The 23,696-nt window shown below is 39.7% G+C and overlaps 1 protein-coding gene across 1 annotated transcript in view; it reads left to right on the plus strand.

The window, feature by feature from the left end:
- The window catches only part of N4BP1 (NEDD4 binding protein 1), a 48,691-nt gene that overhangs the window by 12,625 nt on the left and 12,370 nt on the right, over nt 1–23,696 (plus strand). Inside the window, exons 2-3 of the mRNA XM_068527626.1 lie at nt 14,568–16,261; nt 23,565–23,695. Coding sequence (XP_068383727.1) covers nt 14,568–16,261; nt 23,565–23,695 — 1,825 coding nt within the window. The remainder of the gene's footprint in view (nt 1–14,567; nt 16,262–23,564; nt 23,696) is intronic.

The raw sequence follows: 23,696 nt of genomic DNA on the forward strand, positions 1-23,696 counted from the left end.
TTGGTTGTAGTGTTCACATGCAACTAGATTTGTGAAGGATTGCAAGTGAAGGAAGAGGAAAGAAAGCTTTGAATCTAGGCATCTACGTTTCAGAGAAAGAAACTTGGACCAAAGATGGAGTGGAGGAGAGCTGAGAGCTCTGATTCAGACCTGTACAGTGTGAGGCACTTGTGGGATAGGTAGAAATGCCCAGGGGATAGTCTGCAGCCTAACAGTATTAAAGGCTAGTGGTGGACATTTGGAGTTACCATCAGAGAAATAAAAGTTACGGTTGGAACTTGAAAAGCCTATTAGAGTATAATTGAGGGAGAGGACCAAGACAGAACCTCACGGAATATCTACATTTAATGTACAGTAGGAAAAGGCAGCAAAGGATTTGGGAAGATAGTCAGAAAGATAGGAAGTAAAGACAGCTAGTGGTATCTCAGAAGTGTGAAGGGGAAAGAACTTGTCAAGAAGTTGGTCAACGGTAGATATTGTGCTACCTACCAAGTAAGTAGAGACCCGAAGTAGGAGGAGAGTACAGAGAAAAGGGCCTTTGGGTTTGGCATTAGTTGTCATTCAGGAAAGTGGTTTCAGCTTGAATGGGGGCAGAATCCAGATTTCAAGGGGTTGACAGGGAAAGGGGTTTAGGCTACTTTTTCAAAAAGTGTGAAGATGAAAAGACCGAGTGGTTCCATGCATAGGCAGTTGGGCTGAAGGACGTGTTCTGTAGGATCAGGAAGACTCGTGCATGTTTGTAGACAGAGGGGCAGGGGTAGGTGGGTAAAGGGGGAGTGATGGATCAAGGTCTGGGAAAATGGCATGGCTTTGAAGCAGAAGGAAGGAGAAAGAATTTGTGAAAGGTAGAATTTTTAGATGAAAACAGAGAGGCAGTCAAAGGAATTCGTATCTGTTGGCCTCCAGGCTCTGGTAAAATAACATCTTTTACTAAGAGTGAGAAAATTGACAGAAATGAGGTTGGGGATCTGAAGACATTATTTGGGTAAGAGTGAAGATAAATTGCTCAGGAGAGCTGAAAGTTTTGGAAGCTGTAGAATTTCAGAGATTTACAGATGTAATGGGGATGAGGTCTAGGGTAGAGTGTGGCCCCTGGTCTGTCTCCAGAGGTAGACTCAGAGTGAGCATGCAGGGAAGTCCCTGTGGAGCAGTTAGGGCGCTCCTCCTGGGGAGGAACTTGGTCGGCATTTTGGAAATAAGATTGAGGAGGAAGATGGAACAGAAAGCAAATGTTGGAAATGCATTGGAAAAATGACTAAAATGGTTATTTTAATTTTATAGCAATATTATTAATGTAGGTGACCAGATAGAGACATGTTATCTTAACAGGTTAAAATGGACCTGTTACAGATATGTAGGTAATGATATTAAAAGTTTATTTTATCTAAGGCACTATGGTGCTTCTAATTTATATACGTTCTGTAGGACTCATATGTCAAAGTCTAAAAATCATATTAATCCTCCTACTTTCTTTTCTCTTAGAGATAACATATACCACCATTTATGCAAGAGTATCTTAAGTTACAAGAAATCTTTAGAATCCTGAAGTGTGCAGCCAAAGTAGAGAACTACTGGTCCGAACAGTTTTAGAAATCTATCTGTAATGTATTAAGAGCCTCCTTGCCTGTGTAGTTTCTCCTTCCTCCTTGATTTGTGGTCGACTTGAGTATCTTCTGTTACATTTGTGCCAGGGTGCAGCTATGCTCCCGGCAGCTGCCAGAATGTGTCAGTTCTACACTCATGATAGATGATCTCAAGTTGCTATGTTTTTTAACCATTATGTCTTCCTTATTTTTGCACCTGTGCTGTCAATTATCATTTGCTGTTGCGTGCTCTGCAGGTAGCACCCTATGCTGTTCCTTTTATACTTTCATTCAGCTGCTTCAAACCATATGTGATCTGGGAGACAAGCTGATAAAGTCCCTCAAGTGTGTGCCCATAAATAGGAGGTGGTAGATAGTGAAGAGTGGTGCCAAGAACCCTTTCCCCAGGTCAAACCTGCAGACTCTTGAATAGCCACTTTGATCCTTTCTGGTTTTAGCTATGTTCTGAATGGCAGGGGTTGCCAGGAGCTTCTTTCTGATTCGTGAATTGTTATATAGTTGAGAAGAGCTGAATTTGTAGAAAGTAGAATAACAGAAATTCATTTTGCCATACGAAAGGGAAGTTACTGTTGTATATATTATATGCTTCTTCCCCGCTTTTTTCTTAAAATCCTGAGTAAAGTAAAACAATATATGAATGCTGCAGGATGGAGGGGAAACAATTTTTGACTAACATTCAAATGTTCAGGTACCAAATACAGCCAAATGCAAATGATGACTACTTAGATCCACAGAATCTTTCTTACCAATACAACTGATGGCCAGACATCTAGAATGCAGTAACACTGTATGCCTGTATACTTTATTGCTCACTCCTAAACTGGAGTATAGATATCAATTGTTGCTATTAGTAATTTCCCAAGAGTAAATTGTTAATGAAAAAATTGAATCTGAATCTCAAGGGATAATTACTCATTCCTGTTAGGGCACACACAAACAAAAAGGAGTTTTGGGTATGTGAAGCTATAACAAGCTCCTAGCACAGCTCTTCCTCAAATCTATGCAGTTAATCTTGCATTAATAGTTTTGGTTATTTGGGGGATAATGTCAGACAGCTGTGCTTGTATTGGGCATTTCTCTGCCAGTCTTCCTAGTGCTTACACAATAGGAGCTCTCCTGAGGCCCTCTATAATCTTGTCATACAGCATCACAGCATGTTATGCATCCACTTTTAAACTTTTTTATTAAAATTAGGAAGTAGGGGGGCTTCCCTGGTGGCGCAGAGGTTAAGAATCCACCTGCCATTGCAGGGGATACGGGTTCAGGCCTTGGTCTGGGAAGATCCCACATGCCGCGGAGCAACTAAGCCCGCGTGCCACAACTACTGAGCCTGCACTCTAGAGCCCGCGAGCCACAACTGCTGAAGCCCGCGCACCTAGAGCCCGTGCCCCGCAACAAGAGAAGCCACGGCAGTGAGAAGCCCGCGCACGGCAACGAGGAGTAGCCCCCGCTCACCGCAACTAGAGAAAGCCAGCGCGCAGCAACGAAAACCCAACGCAGCCAAAAATAAATAAATTAAAATAAATTAAAAAAAAAAATTAGGAAGTAGGGAATGTAATAAAATAATATATGCACATGGTTAAAACAAATCAAGTACTACTGAGAGTTTTTATTAAGAATAGCAGTCCCTTTGCTTCTACCCCACCCCAGCTTCCTGAAAGTAACTACTTCTCATTGTTTTTAGCTATTCTGATGTTTACCTAAATAATTATAAATAATACACTGCTATTTCTTATCAATATTAGGCATTATTCACTTTCTTTAAGATAAATGATGAGGCAAAAACTAGGCCCATTTTCTCAATTGCTATGGTCTGAATATTTGTGTCTCCTCAAAATTAATGAATGTTGAAATCCTCATGCCCAATGTGATGGTATTAGGAGAATGGGGCCTTTGGGGGGTGATTAGGTCATGAGGACAGAACCCCCATGGATGAGATTAATACCCTTAGAAAAGAGGCTTGAGAGAGCTCCATTGCCCCTTCCACCATGTGAGGACACAACAAGAAGTCTGCAGTCTGGAAGAGGGCCCTCACCCGACCGTGCTGGCACCCTGATTTTGGACTTCGAGCCTCCAGAGCTGAAAGAAATATCTGTTGTTTATAAGCCACCCAGTCTGGTATTTTGTTACAGTAGCCCAAACAGACTAAGACACCAACATAGTTTTTTGTTTGTTTGTTTGTTTTTTGTTTTTTTTTTTTTTAGTTAAAGCAAGAAACAGGTTTATATAATTATGACATATAAATACTACTTGTTGCAAGGCCAAGTACTTTATTATATTACATTATGTTCTCTTTCTGGTATAGCTTTTAATTTTTCCTGGGATTTTTATCTGCCCTTTCCTCACCTACTTATGAAATTTGCTTTAAACATCCGTAATATTTTACAAATATTCCTTTACATCTTAAGATATAAATATTCCTTTATATCTTAACTATTCTTTAAGCCTCTTTTTCTGGGAGAACACCCCTGGAGTCCTCTTCCCTCCTCCAGTCAGCTGGTTGCTCAGCTTATCTGCTGCATGGCTAAAATCTGTGGCCTTCTATTTGCCACTCTTGGATGGAATTTACTAATTACTTTATCTCTCATATTTTTGGTGGCCTTCATCTTAAAATAGTTTCTCAAGAAAAGAATCCATGGGAGTAATTTTCTCAGCCTTTGGCATGCTAGAAATGTCTTTATTCTGCTCTATATGTGGTATGTAATGTGGCTGTTACAGAATTATAGATTGAAGATCATTTTCCCTTAGCATTTTGAATGCATTGCTACCCTGTTTACCCCGACCATCCAGACTTGCTACTGAGAATTTGACATTCTGATTATCATTCTTTTATGTGTGCCCTATTCCCACCCCGCCCACAGGATTTTTCTCTGGTGGGCCTTTAAAAAGTAATCAGGCTTGGATATTCTGTGGACCCTTTCAAGGTGGGATCTGGGTGCATTGGCTCCCAAACAAGACTTAATGTAACTTTTTTCACTAATGCATGGGGTCTTATGCATTTTAGTTCCAGGAAATGATTTGTGTTATTTCTTTATTAAGTGCCATTCTGTCTTTTTGGAATGCCAGTTATTTGGATTTAGGATATCCTAGATGGACGTTTAAAGTTTCTTTTCTCTCATTTCTTTCTTTTTCTGATACTTTTGGAGGGATTTCTTCCACTTAGTCTTTCGGTTCTTCTATTGACTGTTTTGGCCATCATGTTTGTAATTTGCTAGTGCTCTTATTCTGATTATTTTTTTTCTTAGCATTTTGATATCTGTTTTATGAATTCATTATCGTCTTATATCTGTTTGAAAGCAGTAATTAAAATTTTGTTTAAGTTTTCTTTTCTACCCTGCATTACCTACTTTCCTCCAGTTTTTCTCTATTTTGTGTTCTACTTTATTGCTTTCTGTCTTCATATTTGCCAAACTTTCTTCTGACATGGGTTTGTTTTTTTTTTTAATGTTTCATACTAAATCTGAAAAGCCAGTTGGAAGCCTTGTGTCTGGGCAGGATCTGTTGATAAGTGGCCTTTACCTTGGATCAATTAGAGAATTAGCCCTTGTTTGAGAGGATTTTTTTTTTTCCGGAAGTCTGTTATCTGGAGAAGAAACCTCTTCTTTCCAGGCTGGCTTACTGTTGCTGGCATTCCACTGAGTGGATGTAATCCACTTTTTCTTATCCAGTGGCTGCATAGTAGTCAGCAGTATTTGACTCCTGTGAATTCAACCATACACTTACTTACGCTAAATAGGCAGCATCATTTACATATTAGCAGGCAGCAGGGAGCAGCTCCAGTTCTGAGTAAGATAGACTCTACCCTGCCAATCCCGTGAATATAGTGATAAAACCTGGACAGAATGCATGGAACAGCTATTTAAGGACTCTGAAAAGTAAACAGTAGCAGGCAGATTGGGAAAGAAAACCAGAATTCACAGTACCACCAAACCAGTGGTGAGTTTATCATTTTTTCCATTGTTATCCCTCAGCCTGAACTCAATACAGCCTAATCTGGAAGTGGAAATGGGCACTAGGGCACAAAAGGAGCCCCTGGAGAAGCCCTCTAGTTTTAACTCAAGGGGCAGAAAATGGAGTATGTAATACTGTGCGAAAATCCGTTTTTGTTTTTCTTCATTCCATTGCACACCAGTTTCCAAACAGTCCCATGATGGTGGCAGTGGGAGCTTGCAGGAGCCAAAATTCTGAAGGAGGAGAACCTTCCTCTCTGATTGGTGGGGTTGTGGTTCCAGGAGGATGGGGCCAGTCTCATTGCTTTCTCTCCCTCTCTGTCCTTTGGATGGACCAGGCACAGTTGCAGAAGTGTAAGGCAAAGTGGGGTAACCAAAGCCCCATCTTTCTGACTGGAGGACTGAAAAGAAGAGCCCAGGGAACCAGAAAACACTAGAAAGATGGCAGAGAGGGAGGAGCTCAGGAAAATGACTCCATAAAAGTTGTGTGTGATCTCCTAGGTTCATCCCCAAGCTACACACATGCATGGATCTACTCCTTATCAGCACAACAAAGACTTTGGAGAACAATAGAAAAACCACCATCCAGGTCCCAGATTGGCCACTGGGTATCGCACATGTGGGACAGATACAAATAGCACTGCAGAGGCTTTAAAAACTGAACTGATATTGGCACCACAGCTCACAGAAGACTGGGTACAGCTTGCAGCCTGAATCTAGCTAGGTCAATTACCTGCTAGAACAGAAATGTTGACATTCATCATGGGTTTAAACAAGACACAGAACTCATAATATTCAAAATGGATACAATACAAAATTACTTGGCATATGAAGAATGAGGAAAATATCAAATCTCATGAGAAAAAACAGTGGACACCAATGCCAAGATGACACAGGTGTTGGAGTTATTTAACAAAGAATTTAAAACATGTATTATAAAAATGCTCCAACAAGCAATCACAAGTACTCTTAAAGCTAATAGAAAAATAGAAAGTTTCAGCAAAGAAATAGAAGACATAAAGAAGAACCAAATGGAAAGGTTAGAACTGAAAACTACAATAACCTAAATAACACCTCTCTGGATGAACTCAGTTTTTATTTTTTTATTTTTTTGAAGATTAATTAATTAATTTTTGGCTGCGTCAGGTCTTAGTTGCAGCACACAGGGTCTTTCGTTGCAGCGTGAGGGCTCTTCGTTGTGGCACACGGGCTTCTCTCTCTAGTTGTGGAGTGCAGGTTTTCTCTTCTCTAGTTGTGGTGTGCAGGCTCTAGGGTGTGTGGGCTCTGTAGTTGTGGTGCATGGGCTCTGTAGTTTGCAGCATGCAGGCTCTCTAGTTAAGGCGTGCAAGCTTAGTAGTTGTGGCGCGAGGGCTTAGTTGCCCTGCGGCATGTGGGATCTTAGTTCCCTGACGAGGGCTCGAACCCACATCCCCTGCGCTGGAAGGCGGATTGTTTACCACTGGACCACCAGGGAAGTCCCTGAACTCAGTTTTTAAATGGAGATGACAGAGGAGTCAATGAACTTGAAGATAGAACAATGGAAGTTATTTAATCTGAACAAGGTGAGTAGAGGAGAAAGTGTGGTGCTAAAAAAAATATTTGGAGAAATAATAGCTGAAGACTTCCCAAGTTTGGCAGAAGATGTAAACATAATGATTCAAGAAGCTGTGAACTCAAGCATAATAAACTCAAAGAATTCCACACCAAACATGTCATAACCACACTGCTGAAAACTGAAGACACATTACAAATCATGAAAGCATCAAGACAAAAACACAGTTCAGGGAACAGCAACTACAATGAGTACAGATTTCTCATCAGAAACCATGGAGACCAGAGAAGTGACACAATATTATTTAAGCGGTGAAAGAAAAGGACTGTTAACCAAGAATTTTCTGTCAAGTGAAATGAAAGTGAAATAAAGCATGATAAAGCATTCTCGGTTGAAGAAAACACTAAAATCATTGCCAGTAGCCTGCTGGAAAAGAATTGCTGAAGGAAGTTCTTCAGACAGAAATGATATACTATATCTGGGTAAATACAATAGATTACTTTCTCCTGTTGAGTTCTTTAAAGTGAGCTAATGGTTGAAAGTTTATGACATCACCTGATAGGATTTCAAATGTATGTATGTGGAATTGATGAGATAGCTGTAACATACAAGAGAGAGCAGGGAGGGTAGAGACTGAGGGTAAAGGAACCCATATGATGGTGGTGTTCTAAAACTTATACCCATAGGAGTTTAAGTTATGGAGGTGACTGAGTGATGGCACGGAGAAGTCAATGCCATTGAAAGAAGATTTTGATTACTTAACATTTCCCAAGACAAGAGGGCATGCCTCACCTTGCAGGGCCATCAGGTTTTTGGCAGGAGGCAGAAGCAGGAGTAAGGGGAAAGGCATAGCAGGGTAAACAGGGTAGGGTAAACAGTTTAGGATTGGCTAGTTTGGATAATCCCTGCCGGCTTTGGGGCATAGGGGCTGTCCTTAGTTGTTTGGTACCTGGTCCTGGCTTGATACAGGGCTTGATTTGTGAATTAGATAAGGAGAAGGGGTGGGGGCACAGCACTGTACTCGAAAGGCATGCTCTAAGCAGGCTGGCCGCAACTCCTAGGAATTAGCTAGCTGGGCGGGTAAGTCTCTCCCCAGGTCTGAAAGGCCTCCCAAGATGTCAAAGCATCATAAGATATAGAAAATAAAAAACATGAATAGTATGGGTGGTAAGGTTTATACATTCCTATTGAAATGATAGACTCTTGATTTTAAGTGGACTGTGAAAATTAAGTATGTAATTGATCGCATGACTACTTTAAAAACTACATAAAGAGATACAGTAAAAAATGCAGTAAATTACATTGTAATACTAAAAAATGTTTGCATAATGCACAAGAAGGCCAGATAGGGAAAAAAGGAATTAAAAATAGGGAACAGGCAGAAAAACAAATGGTAGCTTAAATCCAAACTTACCGATACTTTCATTAAAATTAAACAGTCTAAACACACCAATTTAAAAGAGATTATCAGAATGGATTTAAAAAACAACCAAACTGTGTGGTGTCTTCAAGAGACTTATTTCAAATATAATGATATAGGTAAGTTAAAATTAAAAGGAGGGGAAAATATACTGTGTAAACATTAACCAAAAGGAAGCTGGAGTGGCAATATTACTGTCAGACAAAGTAGCCTTCAGAGTGAAGAGAGGGTCTATTTACTGAGAAGACATAACATTGCTAAATGTGTATATTCCTAATAATAGAGCTGCAAAATAGTTAAAACAAAAACTGGTAGAACTGAAAGGAGAAATTGACATATCTACAGTAGTAGTTGGAGGCTTCAACATGTTTCTCTCAACAGTTGATAGAATCATGAGACAGAAAATCCGCAAGGATATAAGAGAACTCAACACCACCAACCAACCAGGTTCTAATTGATGTTTATAGAACACTCTGCCCAGCAACAACAGAATGCACATTCTTTTCAATGCCCACGGAATGTATATCATGATAGATCATAACCTGGGCGTAAAACAAATCTCAACAAATTTCAAAAGAACTGAAATCATACAGAGTGTGTTCTCTGACCACAAAGGAATCAAACTAGAAATCAGTAACAGGAAGATAACGAGAAAATATCCAGATACTTGGAAACTCAACAACAGACCTCTAAATATTAGATAACTTGAAGAGAAATTTTAAAATACATTGAGCTGAAGGAAAATGAAAATAATGTATATCAAAATTTGTGAGATGTAGCTAAAGCAGTGCTGAAAGAGAAATATTTTTAAATTTTTAAAATATATTTATTTATTTTTGGCTGCATTGGGTCTTCGTTGCTGCGCATGGGCTTTTCTCTAGTTGCGGTGAGCAGGGGCTACTCTTCGTTTTGATGTGTGGGCTTCTTATCGCGGTGGCTTCTCTTTGTTGCGGAGCACGGGCTCTAGGCGCATGGGCTTCAGTAGTTGTGGCATGCAGGCTCAGTAGTTGTGGCTTGCGGGCTCTAGAGCGCAGGCTCAGTAGTTGTGGCGCACGGACTAAGTTGCTCCGTGGCATGTGGGATCTTCCCGGACCAGGGATTGAACCCGTGTCCCCTGCACTGGCAGGCGGATTCCTAACCATTGCGCCACGAGGGAAGTCGCCTGAAAGAGAAATTTATAACACATATTACATTAAAAAAGAAGTCTCAAATCAATAATCTAAGCTTTCACCTCTAGGAACTAGAAGAAGATGAGTAAAATAAACTCAAAGTAAGCAAAAGAAAGGAAATAAAGAGCAGAGGTCAGTGAAGTTGAAAATACAGAAATAATAAACTCGATGAAACAACAAGCTTGTTCTTTAGGGAAAAAAAGTCAGTGAAATTGACAAACTTCAGCAACACTGAAGAAGACATAAATTACTAATAATCAGGATATCAGCTACAGACCCTGCAGACATCAAAAAGATAAGGAAATCCTACAACTTTACACACGTAAATTTGACAACTTAGATGAAATTAGCCAGTTCCTCAAAAAGTGCAGACTACCATAACTTACCCAATATGAAATAGATAATTTGAATAGACCTACAGCCGTTAGGGAAATTGAATTAATAATTTTAAAATTCTCAAATCACAGCAAGATCCTTTTTGACTCACCTCCTAGAGAAATTGAAATAAAAACAAAAATAAACAAATGGGACCTAATGAAACTTAAAAGCTTTTGCACAGCAAAGGAAACCATAAACAAGACAAAAAGGCAGCCCTCAGAATGGGAGAAAATGTTTGCAAACGAAACAACTGACAAAGGATTAACCTCCAAAATATACAAGCAGCTCATGCACCTCAGTTATCAAAAAAACAAACAACCCAATCCAAAAATGGGCGGAAGACCTAAATAGACATTTCTTCAAAGAAGATATACAGATTGCCAACAGACACATGAAAGGATGCTCAGCATCACTAATCGTTAGAGAAATGCAAATCAAAACCACAATGAGGTATCACCTCACACCGGTCAGAATGGCCGTCATCAAAAAATCTACAAACAATAAATGCTGGAGAGGGTAATGTAGATTGATACAGCCACTTTGGAGAACAGTATGGAGGGTCCTTAAAAAACTAAAAATAGAAGTACCATATGAACCAGCAGTCCCACTACTGGGCATATACCCTGAGAAAACCATAATTCAAAAAAAGTCACGTACCACAATGATCATTGCAGCACTATTTAGAATAGCCAGGACATGGAAGCAACCTAAGTGTCCGTCAACAGATGAATGGATAAAGAAGATGTGGCACATATATACGATGGAATATTACTTAGCCATAAAAAGAAATGAAATTGAGTTATTTGTAGTGAGGTGGATGGGCTGAGAGACTCATACAGAGTGAAGTAAGTCAGAAAGAGAACAACAAATACTGTTTGCTAACACATATATATGGAATCTTTAAAAAAAAATGCTTCTGAAGAACCTAGGGGCAGGACAGGAATAAAGACGCAGACGTAGGGAATGGACTTGAGGACACGGGGAGGGGGAAGGGTAAGCTGGGACAAAGTGAGAGAGTAGCTCTGAGATATATACACTACCAAATGTAAAATAGATGGCTAGTGGGAAGCAGCTGCATAGCACAGGGAGATCAGCTCGGTGTTTTGTGACCACCTAGATGCGGGGGGGTGGGGGGGGCCGGATAGGGAGGGTGGGAGGGAGGCACAAGAGGGAGGGGATATGGGGATAAATGTATACATATAGCTGGTTCACTTTGTTATACAGCAGAAACTAACACAACATTGTAAAGCAGTTATACTCCAATAAAGATGTTAAAAAAAATAAAAATAAAACTCTCATAAAAGGGACTTCTCTGGTGGTCCAGTGGTTAAGACTTTGCGCTCCCAATGCAGGGGGCCTGGGTTAGATCCCTGGTCGGGGAAACTAGATCCTGCATGCCGCAATGAAGCTCCTGCGTGTGACAGTAAAGACCCTATGTGCTGCAACTGAGACTCGGCACAGCCAAATAAATAAATATTAGGAAAAAAAATTCTCATAAAAGAAATCGCTGAGCCAAGCTGTTTCACTGGAGAAGTCTACAAAGTGTTTTTAAAAGAGTTAACACCAATTCTGCACAATGTCTTCTAGAAAATACAAGGGCAGAGAACACTCCTATATTCATTCGTAATCAGCATTTTCCCGATGCTAGAACCAGACAAGGCAGTACAAAATATAGCAAATAGAATCCATCAATGTATAAAAAAATTATACATCATGACCAAGTGGTGATTATTCCAGGGATAGAAGGCTGGTTAAATATTGAAAAATCAGTTAATGTAATCTATCATACTAATAGGCTGAAGAAGTGAAATCATAACATGATTACATCAATTGATTTAGTAAGGCATTTAACAAGTTTCAACGCTCATGTTTCATGTTTATGCTCCTAGAAAAGTAGGAATATAGGGTAACTTCCTTAATTTGATAAAGAATATCTATAAAAAGTGTAACTTAATGGTGAAAGATTGAATGTTTTCTCCAAAGACTGAACAAAAGCAAGCATGTCAGCTCTCACCACTGCTTTTCAGCACAGTGCTGGAAGTTCTACCAGTACAATAAGGCAAGAAAGTAAAAGGCATATAGGTCAGAAAAAAAACCAAAAGGAAATGACGTAATTGCATAGAAAATCCCAGGGTATCTAGAAGAAAAAAATCCTAGAATTAGAAATACGATCAGCAGGGTCACAGGATATATGATCAATATACAAAAATCAATTGTATTTCTATTTATTAGCAATGAACACATAGGAACCAAAATTAAAATGCAGTGCCATGTTCAGTTGCTCAAAAAAATGAAATACTTGGGTGTAAACCTCATAAAACGTGTATAGGACTCAAAATGTGTATGCTCAAAACTATAAAACAGTGATGAAAGAAAGCAAAGATCCGGAGAAATGGAGAGACATACCATGTTCATGCATCAGAAGAGTCAGCAGATGTCATTTGTCCTCAAATCAATGTGCAAGTTTAACATAATTGCTAAATAAGATGATGCTAAAATTTGATTTGGAAAGGCAGAGAAACTAGAATAGCTAAAAATAATTTTTAAAAGAAGAATAAAGTGGGAGCAGTCATTGTCCAATTTTAAGACATTAGATAATTATAATAGTCAAGACTGTATGGTATTGGTGAAGGGATAAATTCATAAGTTGATGGGACAGAATAGGGAACCCAGATATAGACCCACACAAGTTTGGCCAACTGATTTTTGACGAACAGGCAAAAGCAATTCAATAGAGAAAAGATAGTCTTTTCAGGAAATGATGAATGCTAGAGCAACTGGATATCCATAAGCAAAAAATGAACCTCGAACAAAGCCTCGCATTTGATAACAAAAATGAACTCAAAATGGATTATAGATTTAAATGTAAAACTTTTAGATGCTAACACACGAGAAATCTTTGGGACCTAAGTCTTAGTGAAGAAAAAACCAATAAATGGGCTTCCTTAAAATCAAAAACTTTTTCTGTCACAAAGGAGGATGAAAAGACAAACTATAGATTAGGAGAAAATACTTGCAAGCCACTTACTTGACAAAGGTTCATTCATACCGCCAAGCCCATAGATATTCCTCGTTTATCCAAAAGGACATAAGAGAGTAAAGAACTCATGACTGAACATTATTATACTGCGTGGGTTGAGCTTTTCCCCTTGATGTTTTCCTTGTATTTCTGGTGTTTCATCTCCTTGTAGGAATCTTGTAGTTTGAAATGTGTAAACAAGGAATATGTACACATTTGTATATAAATTCTAGTGGAGGACATGTGGCCATTATAACAGCAAGTGTACATAGTAGGTGCAAGTTTGTAAAGCCTCATTGTAACCGGTTGCACAGGCTGAACTTTTCTAAATAGCACCATTTTGGATAACGCCATTCTGATTTTAGTGTAACGTATAGATCAGATATCGCCAGGCTCATTTCTTACAGATGTCTGTCCAGAAAGCTCTCACTGATAATTTGAAGTAACAGTGTTTATTATTTAGTAAGCACGTGTGAGACACTATTGTCAGAACTTTACGTTTATTATTTCTTTGAATTTCCTCAGAACACCTGAGATTGCACTAGCCTCTCTCTCTTTCACTGTTGCAGAAACTGGGCTCAGAAGGGTTAGGTAACTTGAGCAAGGTCACCAGTTGCATGGCTGGAATTTGAGCCTAGGAACTGGCTCCAGTGCCCAGGTTATTAACAAGTATGCTCCACTGTTGGTCTGAGTGCTTTTTGCACGTTTATTTGATTCACACTTCAGCCTCCAGTGGCAGCCTAATTGCTTAAGAACCCAGTTCCCTTTTTTACCTCCTTCAGGCCTCTTTCAACACCAAATTTCACTGGAAACCGTAGCTTTATATCTGAGAAAGGCAGTACTCTTCAGCATTCTATGGTTCTTTATATTTAGATCTACATTTAAATAGTCTGGTCTTTCTTGGAAAACAGACGTAAAAGTATATAGGGTATATACATTGTTCCAGCCAGCTAGAAGAACTTTTTTGTTAAACTGATCTTGTTTTTAAATGCCTTCAAAAAAATCAGTCTGTTTCATCTGGAAACAATAGTAGCAAAACAAAAGTCAAGGTTTGTTCTGGAGTAAATCATTTGATTTGATTATCTTCTCTCTTAATTATGTCATAGTAGTAATAAATGACTAGTAGTAGCAAGCAAAGATGTTTACTCTTTATAGACATAAATAAATCCAGTCTTGTCATTATCCACTGTGCAGCTGGGCAAACTCCTAAGATCACATTGCAAGACACACTATTGAAAATGTTACAAATACCTACTTTTTAGACTTAGATGCAAAGTTTTAGTTCCTCTGAAAACAATTAAGTGACTTATATCTGTTATTTTAAATATTTCAGTTAAAACGTGGTATTTTTTCCAAGGATATTAACATGCTTTTGACTTTTGTGCAGCTTGATATTTGTAATTTCATGTGTAACATAGTAATGTGCTGTAAGGAGCTTTTGTAAATTGATCTAATTTCTTATTTTCTCTTTACAGGAATATATTAAAGGAATCTGTGAACCCGAACTAGAAGAAAGAGAATGTTACCCCAAGGCCATGCACTGCATTTTTGTTGGGGCACAGAGCCTGTTTCTGAAGAGCTTGATTCAGGACACCTGTGCCGATCTCTGCATTCTTGACATTGGTCTTCTTGGCATCAGAGGAAGTGCCGAAGCTGTGGTCATGGCTAGGAGTCACATTCAGCAGTTTGTAAAGCTCTTCGAGAATAATGAGAACCTACCCAACAGCCAAAAAGAATCAGAGGTAAAAAGGGAATTTAAACAATTTGTTGAAGCTCGTGCAGACAGTTACACAATGGACTTGTTGATTTTACCCACTTCCTTGAAAAAAGAACTTTTGGCACTCACCCAAGGTGAGGAGAATCTATTTGAAACAGGAGATGATGATGTAATTGAAATTAGAGATTCTAAACAAACAGAGTTTACACAGAATGCTGCCACAGGGCTGAATATTTCCAGAGATGAAATTGTTTTGCAGGAAGAGGCAAGAAATAAAGCTGGGACTCCTGTTTCTGAGCTTACAAAACAAATGGACACAGTCTTTTCTAGTTCACAAGATGTACTTTTTGTTCCAATAAATGGTGTAACGCCAGATGAAGAGGCGCTTTCCAAAGACAGAGTTTGTCACAAGAGGAGGTTTTCTGATTCTGAAGAAAGGCGTACCAAGAAACAGTTTTCTTTGGAAAATGTTCAAGAGGGAGAGCTTTTACATGATGGTAAGACATTAGCTGGAAGTGTAATCATTGACCTATCTGATTCTTCTACTGATGCCGAAAATTTAAGTCCAGATGTAAAAGACACTACTGAGGAAATGGAATACAACATTCTTGTAAACTTTTTTAAAACCATGGGCTATTCCCAAGAAATTGTAGAAAAGGTCATTAGGGAGTATGGGCCATCTACTGAACCATTATTACTCTTGGAGGAAATTGAAAAGGAAAATAAAAGATTCCAAGAAGACAGAGAATTTCCACCTGGTACTGTGTATCCAGAGACCAACAGAACCAAAAATAAAGGTGTTTGTGGCAGCATAAATGAGCTTACAGCAGATTCCACTCCAAAGAAAACACAGACTCACACACAGCAAAATATGGTAGAAAATTTTTCTCAGTTACCATTCAAAGTAGAATCGAAACCATGTACCTCAAATTGCAAAATTAATACTTTCAGAACAGTGCCAATAGAACAGAAACAAGAAATCTGGAGTTCAAATCAGAACTACATTTGTAATATAGACCTTGAAACTGATGGCCTTTTACCCTCTCTAGCCCCTTCAAGTCCCAAAGAAATTGTCAGTTTTGTTTCAAGAGGAGCTTCAAGTCACCAGCCCAGAATTCCAGTTTTTCCTGAAAATGGTGTGCAGCAGCAAGCAGAACCCTTGCTTCCAAATAATATGAAGTCTGCCTGTGAAAACCGCTCGAGGTGTTGTACCTCTCCTCAGTCTAAACCAAATTGTCCACCCCTTTCTCCACCAGTGCCGCTGCCCCAGCTGTTACCTTCAGTTACCGATGCAAGGTTGGCAGGACCTTCTGAGCATATCGATTCCTCAGTTACTGGGGTTCAAAGATTTCGAGATACTCTGAAAGTACCCTACAAGCTGGAATTAAAAAATGAACCAGGGAGAACGGATTTGAAGCACATTGTTATAGATGGGAGCAATGTTGCAATTACGTAAGTCCATTCTCTTCAAATTATAGTTTTCAGTAGGCCTCTTAGCCATGTCTCAGAATTGCATGTGTTTGTAGGAACTATCCTGTGCGTCTTTGTAGTTGACCTATAGCCTTACCTGACAAAAAGAAAGAAGAGAACAGCTGATTGGGAAAGTTTTGTTATTCCATCCTCTGGCATCGTATACACTTTCTTCACTCTGCTGAACCTGTATTTCTGAGAGCAAGGAATGATAGAAAACTTGCCTTTTCACATTGCATTTCCCAGTGATAAGCAGTAAAGAGACTTTTAAATCCTTAGGTTCTTAATGCCATGAACACCATTAGGTTTTGAATACGAGGATGAAGCTTAAGACAAAAAAGATTTTTTCTTTTTATGTACAGCATGCCAGGTCTTTAGCCATGTATGTGCAGGGATAATAGGTGTGATGTACTTCTGTTATACTTTCGTTGATAGAGTGATAGCAATTTCCTTTCTAAGGAAATTCTTCAGTTTGAGCTTCTTTATGGGCCTCTGCTCCTACTAAAAGTTTGTATATTTGTTTTTAGTAAAAGGAGTTAAATGATCGTTTCTATTTAGCCTGTCTTGGAACCCTCTTAGGATTCTGATTTTATACTTCCAGTGTGGGATTGGATTTGTTCTCTAAGGGGCGGTTTGATATAGTGACTAAGGAGAGTTTGGGGGTCAGAGAGTCTCCACCTCACTGTGGACCAGCTGTTTGACATCAGGCGGGTTTCGGCCCCCTGAGTTTCACTTGCTACAGCCTTTTGCCCTGTCCTAAAGGACATCTTTATCGCGCCATTTCAACAACTGCTAGGTGGTCTCCCTCCGGTTTTCAAAACCAGTCACTCCACTGGTTTTGAAGAAGTCTTCAAGGTTTAGCATTTAAGTAGCTGCAGTTCAAGAAAAGGGGCACCTGGACATGGAATGAAGTCATTGAAATACAGTTGGCCCTTTAACGATGTGGAGTTAGGGGGCACCGGCCCTCTGCCCAGGCAAAGTAACTTTACCATTCAGCCCTCCATAAAGCTGTTCTGCGTCCTCGGATCATACAGTACTGTAGTATTTACTACTGGAAAAAATAATCCACGTTTAAGTGGACCTTGAAGTTCAAACCTTGTGTTGTTCAAGAGTCAGCTGTACTTTTCTGAATTGCTGAATGTTTATGTGACCTCTTTCCTAGGAGTTCTAAAAGATCAGTCCCCTGATTTTTCAGGAATACTTAAAAAATTGAAAAATAAAGTGAATTTTATTATTAAAATACACATTTATTATGTATTCATTATTTTTTGTTTTTTGATTTTTTTGGTTAGAATTTTCAAAGAAATTCACAAGATAATAGGATGAATTCTGTGTTGGTTTCATTTGGGATTCCCATGTGCCCATCACGTACATGGCCCGTCTTGTTTCATCATTTCAAACATTGTTTCACCTATACCCCCACCTGCTGCCTTTCACCCATTTTGAAGGAATTCTCAGATATTTCATTTCCATCTATAAATATTTTAGTATCTATTTTTTAAAATACAGAGATTCTTTTGATTTTTATTTTTTTGAATGGTGCTGTACTTTGCTGTCAAAAAAAGAAGAAAATGCCAGCATTTCATATGTTAAAGTTTGAATATAGGCAGTAAAAATGTGTAATATACTTGTCTTCATTTCCAAATAATACTGTTTATTGTCATTTCACTTTGTTTTTTGGCAGTTCTTTTGGGGGAAACCCAGCAAATGACCCACAGCTGCATAGCATTATCTAAGTAAAAATGTAAAGTGCAATTTCAATCACTCACGGTCCAAGCCCCACAGTAGTTCCTCCTTGTTACAATTTCTTGAGCCAAATGATGATATAAAATTTAGGTCACGATTATGAGTAATATTAATCCTTTCTCATTTTTCTGTGTATGGAGAGATTTCCCAAATTGGTGTTCAAAGACTAAGAAATGCAAATTAAGGTAGAATGAGCAGTGATAATGACACTTTTAAAAAACCTTTTTGTGGTAACTAGTATATTTCTCAGAGGGGTCGCTATTGGAATTTAGAGTGGCACTGGCTATCCAGGACAGGGTGTTTTGCATATCTATCTAGTCCCTCCTACTTTGCCCGTACTGCCCCCCGGCCATTGTGACACCCCAAAACAGTGTCACATATTTCCTAACACTCTTCAGTACAGTACCATTTCTTTTGAAAACCGCTGAATTAGTGCACTAAGGGAAACCCACAAGCTGATTATTTGAGAGAGGATTTTGATTTTCTTTGAATTCACAGGTGTCTCAACTTAAAAGCAACTCTTTTACAAAGGATGTATTATCCTAAGAAGACAGACTTATACTTAATTTGATGTAGATCTGAAAATATCAGTAATTAAAATTAACTCTTATTCTGGGAAGAAACTGTTTAATGGGTACAGGGTTTTATTTTGGAGTGATGGAAATGTTTTGGCATAAGATATAAATGGTGGTTGCACAACATTGTGAATGTACTAAATGCCACTGAATTGTTCACTTTAAAATGATTATTTTATGTTATGTGAATTTCACCTTAATTTTTTTAAGTCAGAAAAAATCATTATTCTAAATCAATTGCTTCAATACTATATGTGAATTATAGACTATAAATTCCATAAAAGAAGCGATGCATGTCTGTTCTGTTCCCTGAACTACCCCCAAGGTCCATGGTGCCTGGCGCGTAGTAGCCACTAAGTGACGATGGGTTGAATGAATCAATGAATTAAAGACTAAGAAAGATTAAGATTGTTTAAATGATTTTTCACCACCCATTTATATTGCTATTCCAATTGCTATTCTAGTAATCAATTTGGATTACATTTCAACAAATATTTGGAGTCTTTTTTTTTTTATAAATGTATTTATTTTATTTTTATTTATTTTTGGCTGCGTTGGGTCTTTGTTGCTGCGCACGGGCTTTCTCTAGTTACGGCAAGCCGGGGCTACTCTTCGTTGCGGTGCGCAGGCTTCTCATTGCAGTGGCTTCTCTTGTTGCGGAGCACGAGTTCCAGGCGCGCGGGCTTCAGTAGTTGCAGCATGCGGGCTCAGTAGTTGTGGCTTGCGGGCTCTAGAGTGCAGGCTCAGTAGTTGTGGTGCATGGGCTTAGTTGCTCCGCGGCATGTGGGGTCTTCCCAGATCAGGGCTCGAACCCGTGTCCCCTGCATTGGCAGGAGGATTCTTATCCACTGTGCCACCAGGGAAGCCCCCCAAATATTTGGAATCTTAAAGCAAACACTTGTTATGTGTCAGGTGCTCTACTTTATCTTTTAAAATATCGTCTTCACACCAGTTTCGTGAAGTAAAAATTAATCTATAATGTATATAATATGATATGGCCTAAAAATCTTGTCCAAGATTATGCAGATATGAGATTTGGGCCCATGATGTTACTCTCCAGAGCCATCACACACCCTGCCTCTTCCCACAGAAGCTGAGGTTGAATTTTTAGGCCTTGGCAACATTGGATACGTAAGTCTTGAGTTGCTCAGGCACTGCTGAGTAAACCTCACTAATTTGACCCAGCTAGTTGAGGAAGTAGTTAAAAAGGAAATTTGAGTTCTTAAGCAATAGGTTTGAACCCCACCTTAGAGCCATTCAGGCCCACCCATCCCTGGGTTTCTGCAAAGCCTTGTTTATTTGTCTGTCCAGCGTGGTGTCTGCAGTTTATAACACACCGTGAGAAATTCCAAAATACCCTACTTAATGCTGCTGATTATGCATATCTTTACTTGGTTTTTCCCATTTGTCACCATGAGTGAGTCAAACGATGAGTAAATGGAAATTGTTTGTGGTGTATGGCTAGGCGTCACCATGGAGGCCAGATAACACTCGGTCTCTTGTCAGTCTGAAACTTCAGCATAAGAGCACCTGACTTATCTGTGTAGACAATTTTCCATGTAGATGAGGTTTGTCCCTTCACTTCCCTCTGCATTTTAACCGTTTTTCATGCTAGTCTTGCTATATCAGGGTTCCATGGCTATTTTTATTAAGTGGAAGCTATAGAAAGGGATTATTCTTTCCTGGGTAACTCAGAGGGTTTCTCACTCTTTTCCCACACTGCCGTGTCTTGGTTCTGTGACGGCCATGAGTGTTTATCAGGTATTTATCACCCATCTCCTCTCTGCTTTGGACCCTCTTTCTAGTTGACTGTCTGCTACAATATGGAAAACAACCAGATATTATAAGTTGTTCCCAAGTTTATGGAAACAGGAGTTTAAATCTCCCTTGAGAGCCTGCACATCTGGCTTCTCAGGCTTAATATCTGTTAATTCTATGTTTGGATCTGGGAACCCCAGAGCTTTGGCCTTCACAGACGTAGTGAGGTGTTACTGTATGTATACCCGTTGTCTCTGAGTCAGAAAAGACGACTGGTCTGAGTTTACCTGTCAGCAAGTTGCTCTGGTTTGATTGCAGGGAGGCTAGGAGACAGCACATTTTTTGCCTGGTCAGAGTGTGAGAGTAAAAGTAGGCAAGGTCAAGGACACTTCGTATTATTTTAAGGTCAGTAATTTGGCTCCACTTGATTTTGTTTCTGTTGTTTTATGGATTAGTCCATTTGTTCTCTACCAGAATTTTGAACTGCTATTTACTCCTAAAACAGCCCTAGAGATTTTTCAGGGTATTAAAAAATGATTTGATCTTATCACTGAGGATAACTAACCCTTCGGAAATTTGTTTTAGTGCTAATGTTTCTAGAAACTCCACTTTCCCCATCTAAGCTTGTGAGGGGTCCAGGGCAGCAGAATTTTATCTACTGTCATTTCCCTCCTTTTCCTTAGTGACCCAAGGTAATGGACTGGGGACTTTATTTCCACCCAGTTTCTACTATTTCCATCAACAGAAGCATTTAAGGAAAAGAAGAGAAAAAGAGTTCATACACATTTGTGTCTGATGAATAAACTAAGAAGACACTTTATAAGCTTTTTTAGTGCATTTATCTCAAGGGTAAGACCCCCTGTACAAAAACTACCCCCCCACCCCAGTAATAAATGTCATATTGCTACATTCTTGCCATATTTAAATGCTTTTATATAAATAAACCACTGCTAAGTTATTTCATCAAGAATGGGTTTGTTTACTTGCATACCTTTTCTGGGGTATAGCTGATGCCTGTGCAGTCTCTTATTTATGGTTCACTGAGAAGAGAGTGGGCTTTAGCCTCTAAAAGGAGGCATTTCTGAGCCACTCTTCTGGACGTTAGATGTTTCTTACAGGTCCAGCCCATTCCTGCTCCATGAGAATGTAGATCTAGTTGGGGACAGTACCACTGGGGGGTAGTTGAAAGGGCACTGGCCCAGGAGTGAGGAAACGTCAGTCTAATCCCGGCTCATGCACCCTCTGACGGTGCAAGCTGGGCAAGTGGCTCTGTCTCTCAAGAGGTGTTTCATTCTTTTTATCTCTAACATGACTTTAAATGCATTCCTAAATTCTGTGGTTCTGGTGCACAGTACAAGATAGCAAGTCAGAGAAAAGAAGAGGGATGGTTGAGGGCCTGTGTCTAGAGACAGCTTCATAGAAGAAGAGAGACTGGCCTTGGGTCCTGAGGGCATTCGGGGAGGAGGTTTAAGAGATAAGAAAAAGCTCAGAACCCAGGAAGAGTCAAATGGCAAGACCACCTGGCCAAAATCCAGAGTGTGATGACGGATGGTGGTGGAAGCAGAAGGTATGCTTTGGCCAGATGCCATCTGACTAGTCAGGTGTGGAGGCGCCCTCGAAGCCAGGCACTGGATTTGTGTAGAAGAATGGTGCTGTAGAAGGCCCTGAGCAGAATCAGAGACTGTGTGGCTCCATTTCAGGGTTAGTCTAACTGGAGTCAGTGCAGGTGGGTTAGAATTAGCAGAGCCTGGGGGTGACTTGGGACACTTTGTGCCTGAGGAGGCAGTGCTCCGAGTGAAGGAAGTACCTGCCAAGTGGTTTTTTTTTTTTTCAATTTATTTATTTATGGCTGTGTTAGGTCTTCGTTTCTGTTGCGAGGGCTTTCTCTAGTTGTGGCGAGCGGGGCCCACTCTTCATCGCGGTGTGCGTGCCTCTCACTATCGCGACCTCTCTTGTTGTGGGGCACAGGCTCCAGACGCACAGGCTCAGTAATTGTGGCTCACGGGCCTAGTTGCTCCGCGGCATGTGGGATCCTCCCAGACCAGGGCTCGAACCCGTGTCCCCTGCATTGGCAGGCGGACTCTCAACCACTGCGCCACCAGGGAAGCCTTGCCAAGTGGTTCTGAGATGTGAGAAGACAGGACTGAAAATGCAGAATTTACTGTCATTGCATCATAGGCGATCATTGAAGCGGTGAGGACAGATTATGCTAATCTCAACTGTAACATCAGAGGGATTTCTCCCTTTTTCTAATACTCATGGGTAGACAAACGGATTACCACCTGCAAAATGTCAAACTTTTAAAAACACTTTTTAAATAAAACCTTTACTTTTACTTAACTGCTGGAGAATAAATTTTAAATATTTTTCTTCTTTTCTTTTGAAATTTGTTACCAGGTTTTGAGGTGGGGAACAGTTTTTAATCCTCTATACCAGAGGTTACAAGTTAGGGGCCAAATCTGGCCACCACCTGTTTTTATAAACATGGAATTTAGCTACACCCCTTTACTAACGGTTGACAGTTCCGTGGCGCAGCAGACAGTGCCTGGCCTTTTGCAGAAAAAGTGTACTCAGTCATGTTCAGTACTGTCCCGTGTTTATTTTCCGCCTGCTTTCTGCTTCCTTCAACAAAATCACGGCCATGGCCCCCAGGTAGTTTCATTTGAGCCTTGCCCTCAACTTGTCTCCTGGAAGCTGTAAACTGAGTCACTTTCACAGTTCTCCAGAAAGGGGATGCAGCCCTCCCGGAGCCACAGGCATTCACGAAGCCTTTGGAAGTTGTGGTGGTGAGGACCATGTCATGGAATAGTTCTGATCACAGCTGCTTGTGCTTCAGCAACAAATTCCTCCATAAAATTCATAAAACATTCTTAGAGGCCCGTGGACTAGGGCTCTGTAGAATGAGCTCTTTATCTGAAAACAAAAATAAAAGGTGTAATAAACAAGTATTGCCCTGAAGCTAAAACTGCCTTCTACCACAAAAGCACACTCAATTAAATGAACTGAATAAAATACAACAGAAATCACAGAGCTATTAAGAATCCTGCCTCCTATCATGGGTTCTCTCTTGGCTTTGCAGAGCAGCAGACTATTAGAGGAAATTATTAAATTAAATAATTAATTATTAAATTAAAGTTATCATGGTGAAACTTAACATACTTTAAACATGCTTTAAACTGAAATAAATTTTACTTTTTCTCATATAGCCATGGTCTGAAAAAGTTCTTTTCTTGTCGTGGAATTGCGATTGCGGTTGAATATTTTTGGAAGCTTGGCAACAGAAACATCACTGTATTTGTCCCGCAGTGGAGAACAAGGCGTGATCCTAATGTCACAGG

Source organism: Eschrichtius robustus, chromosome 19 (genome assembly GCF_028021215.1).
Source record: "Eschrichtius robustus isolate mEscRob2 chromosome 19, mEscRob2.pri, whole genome shotgun sequence".
In the NCBI taxonomy this organism is placed as follows: Eukaryota; Metazoa; Chordata; class Mammalia; order Artiodactyla; family Eschrichtiidae; genus Eschrichtius; species Eschrichtius robustus.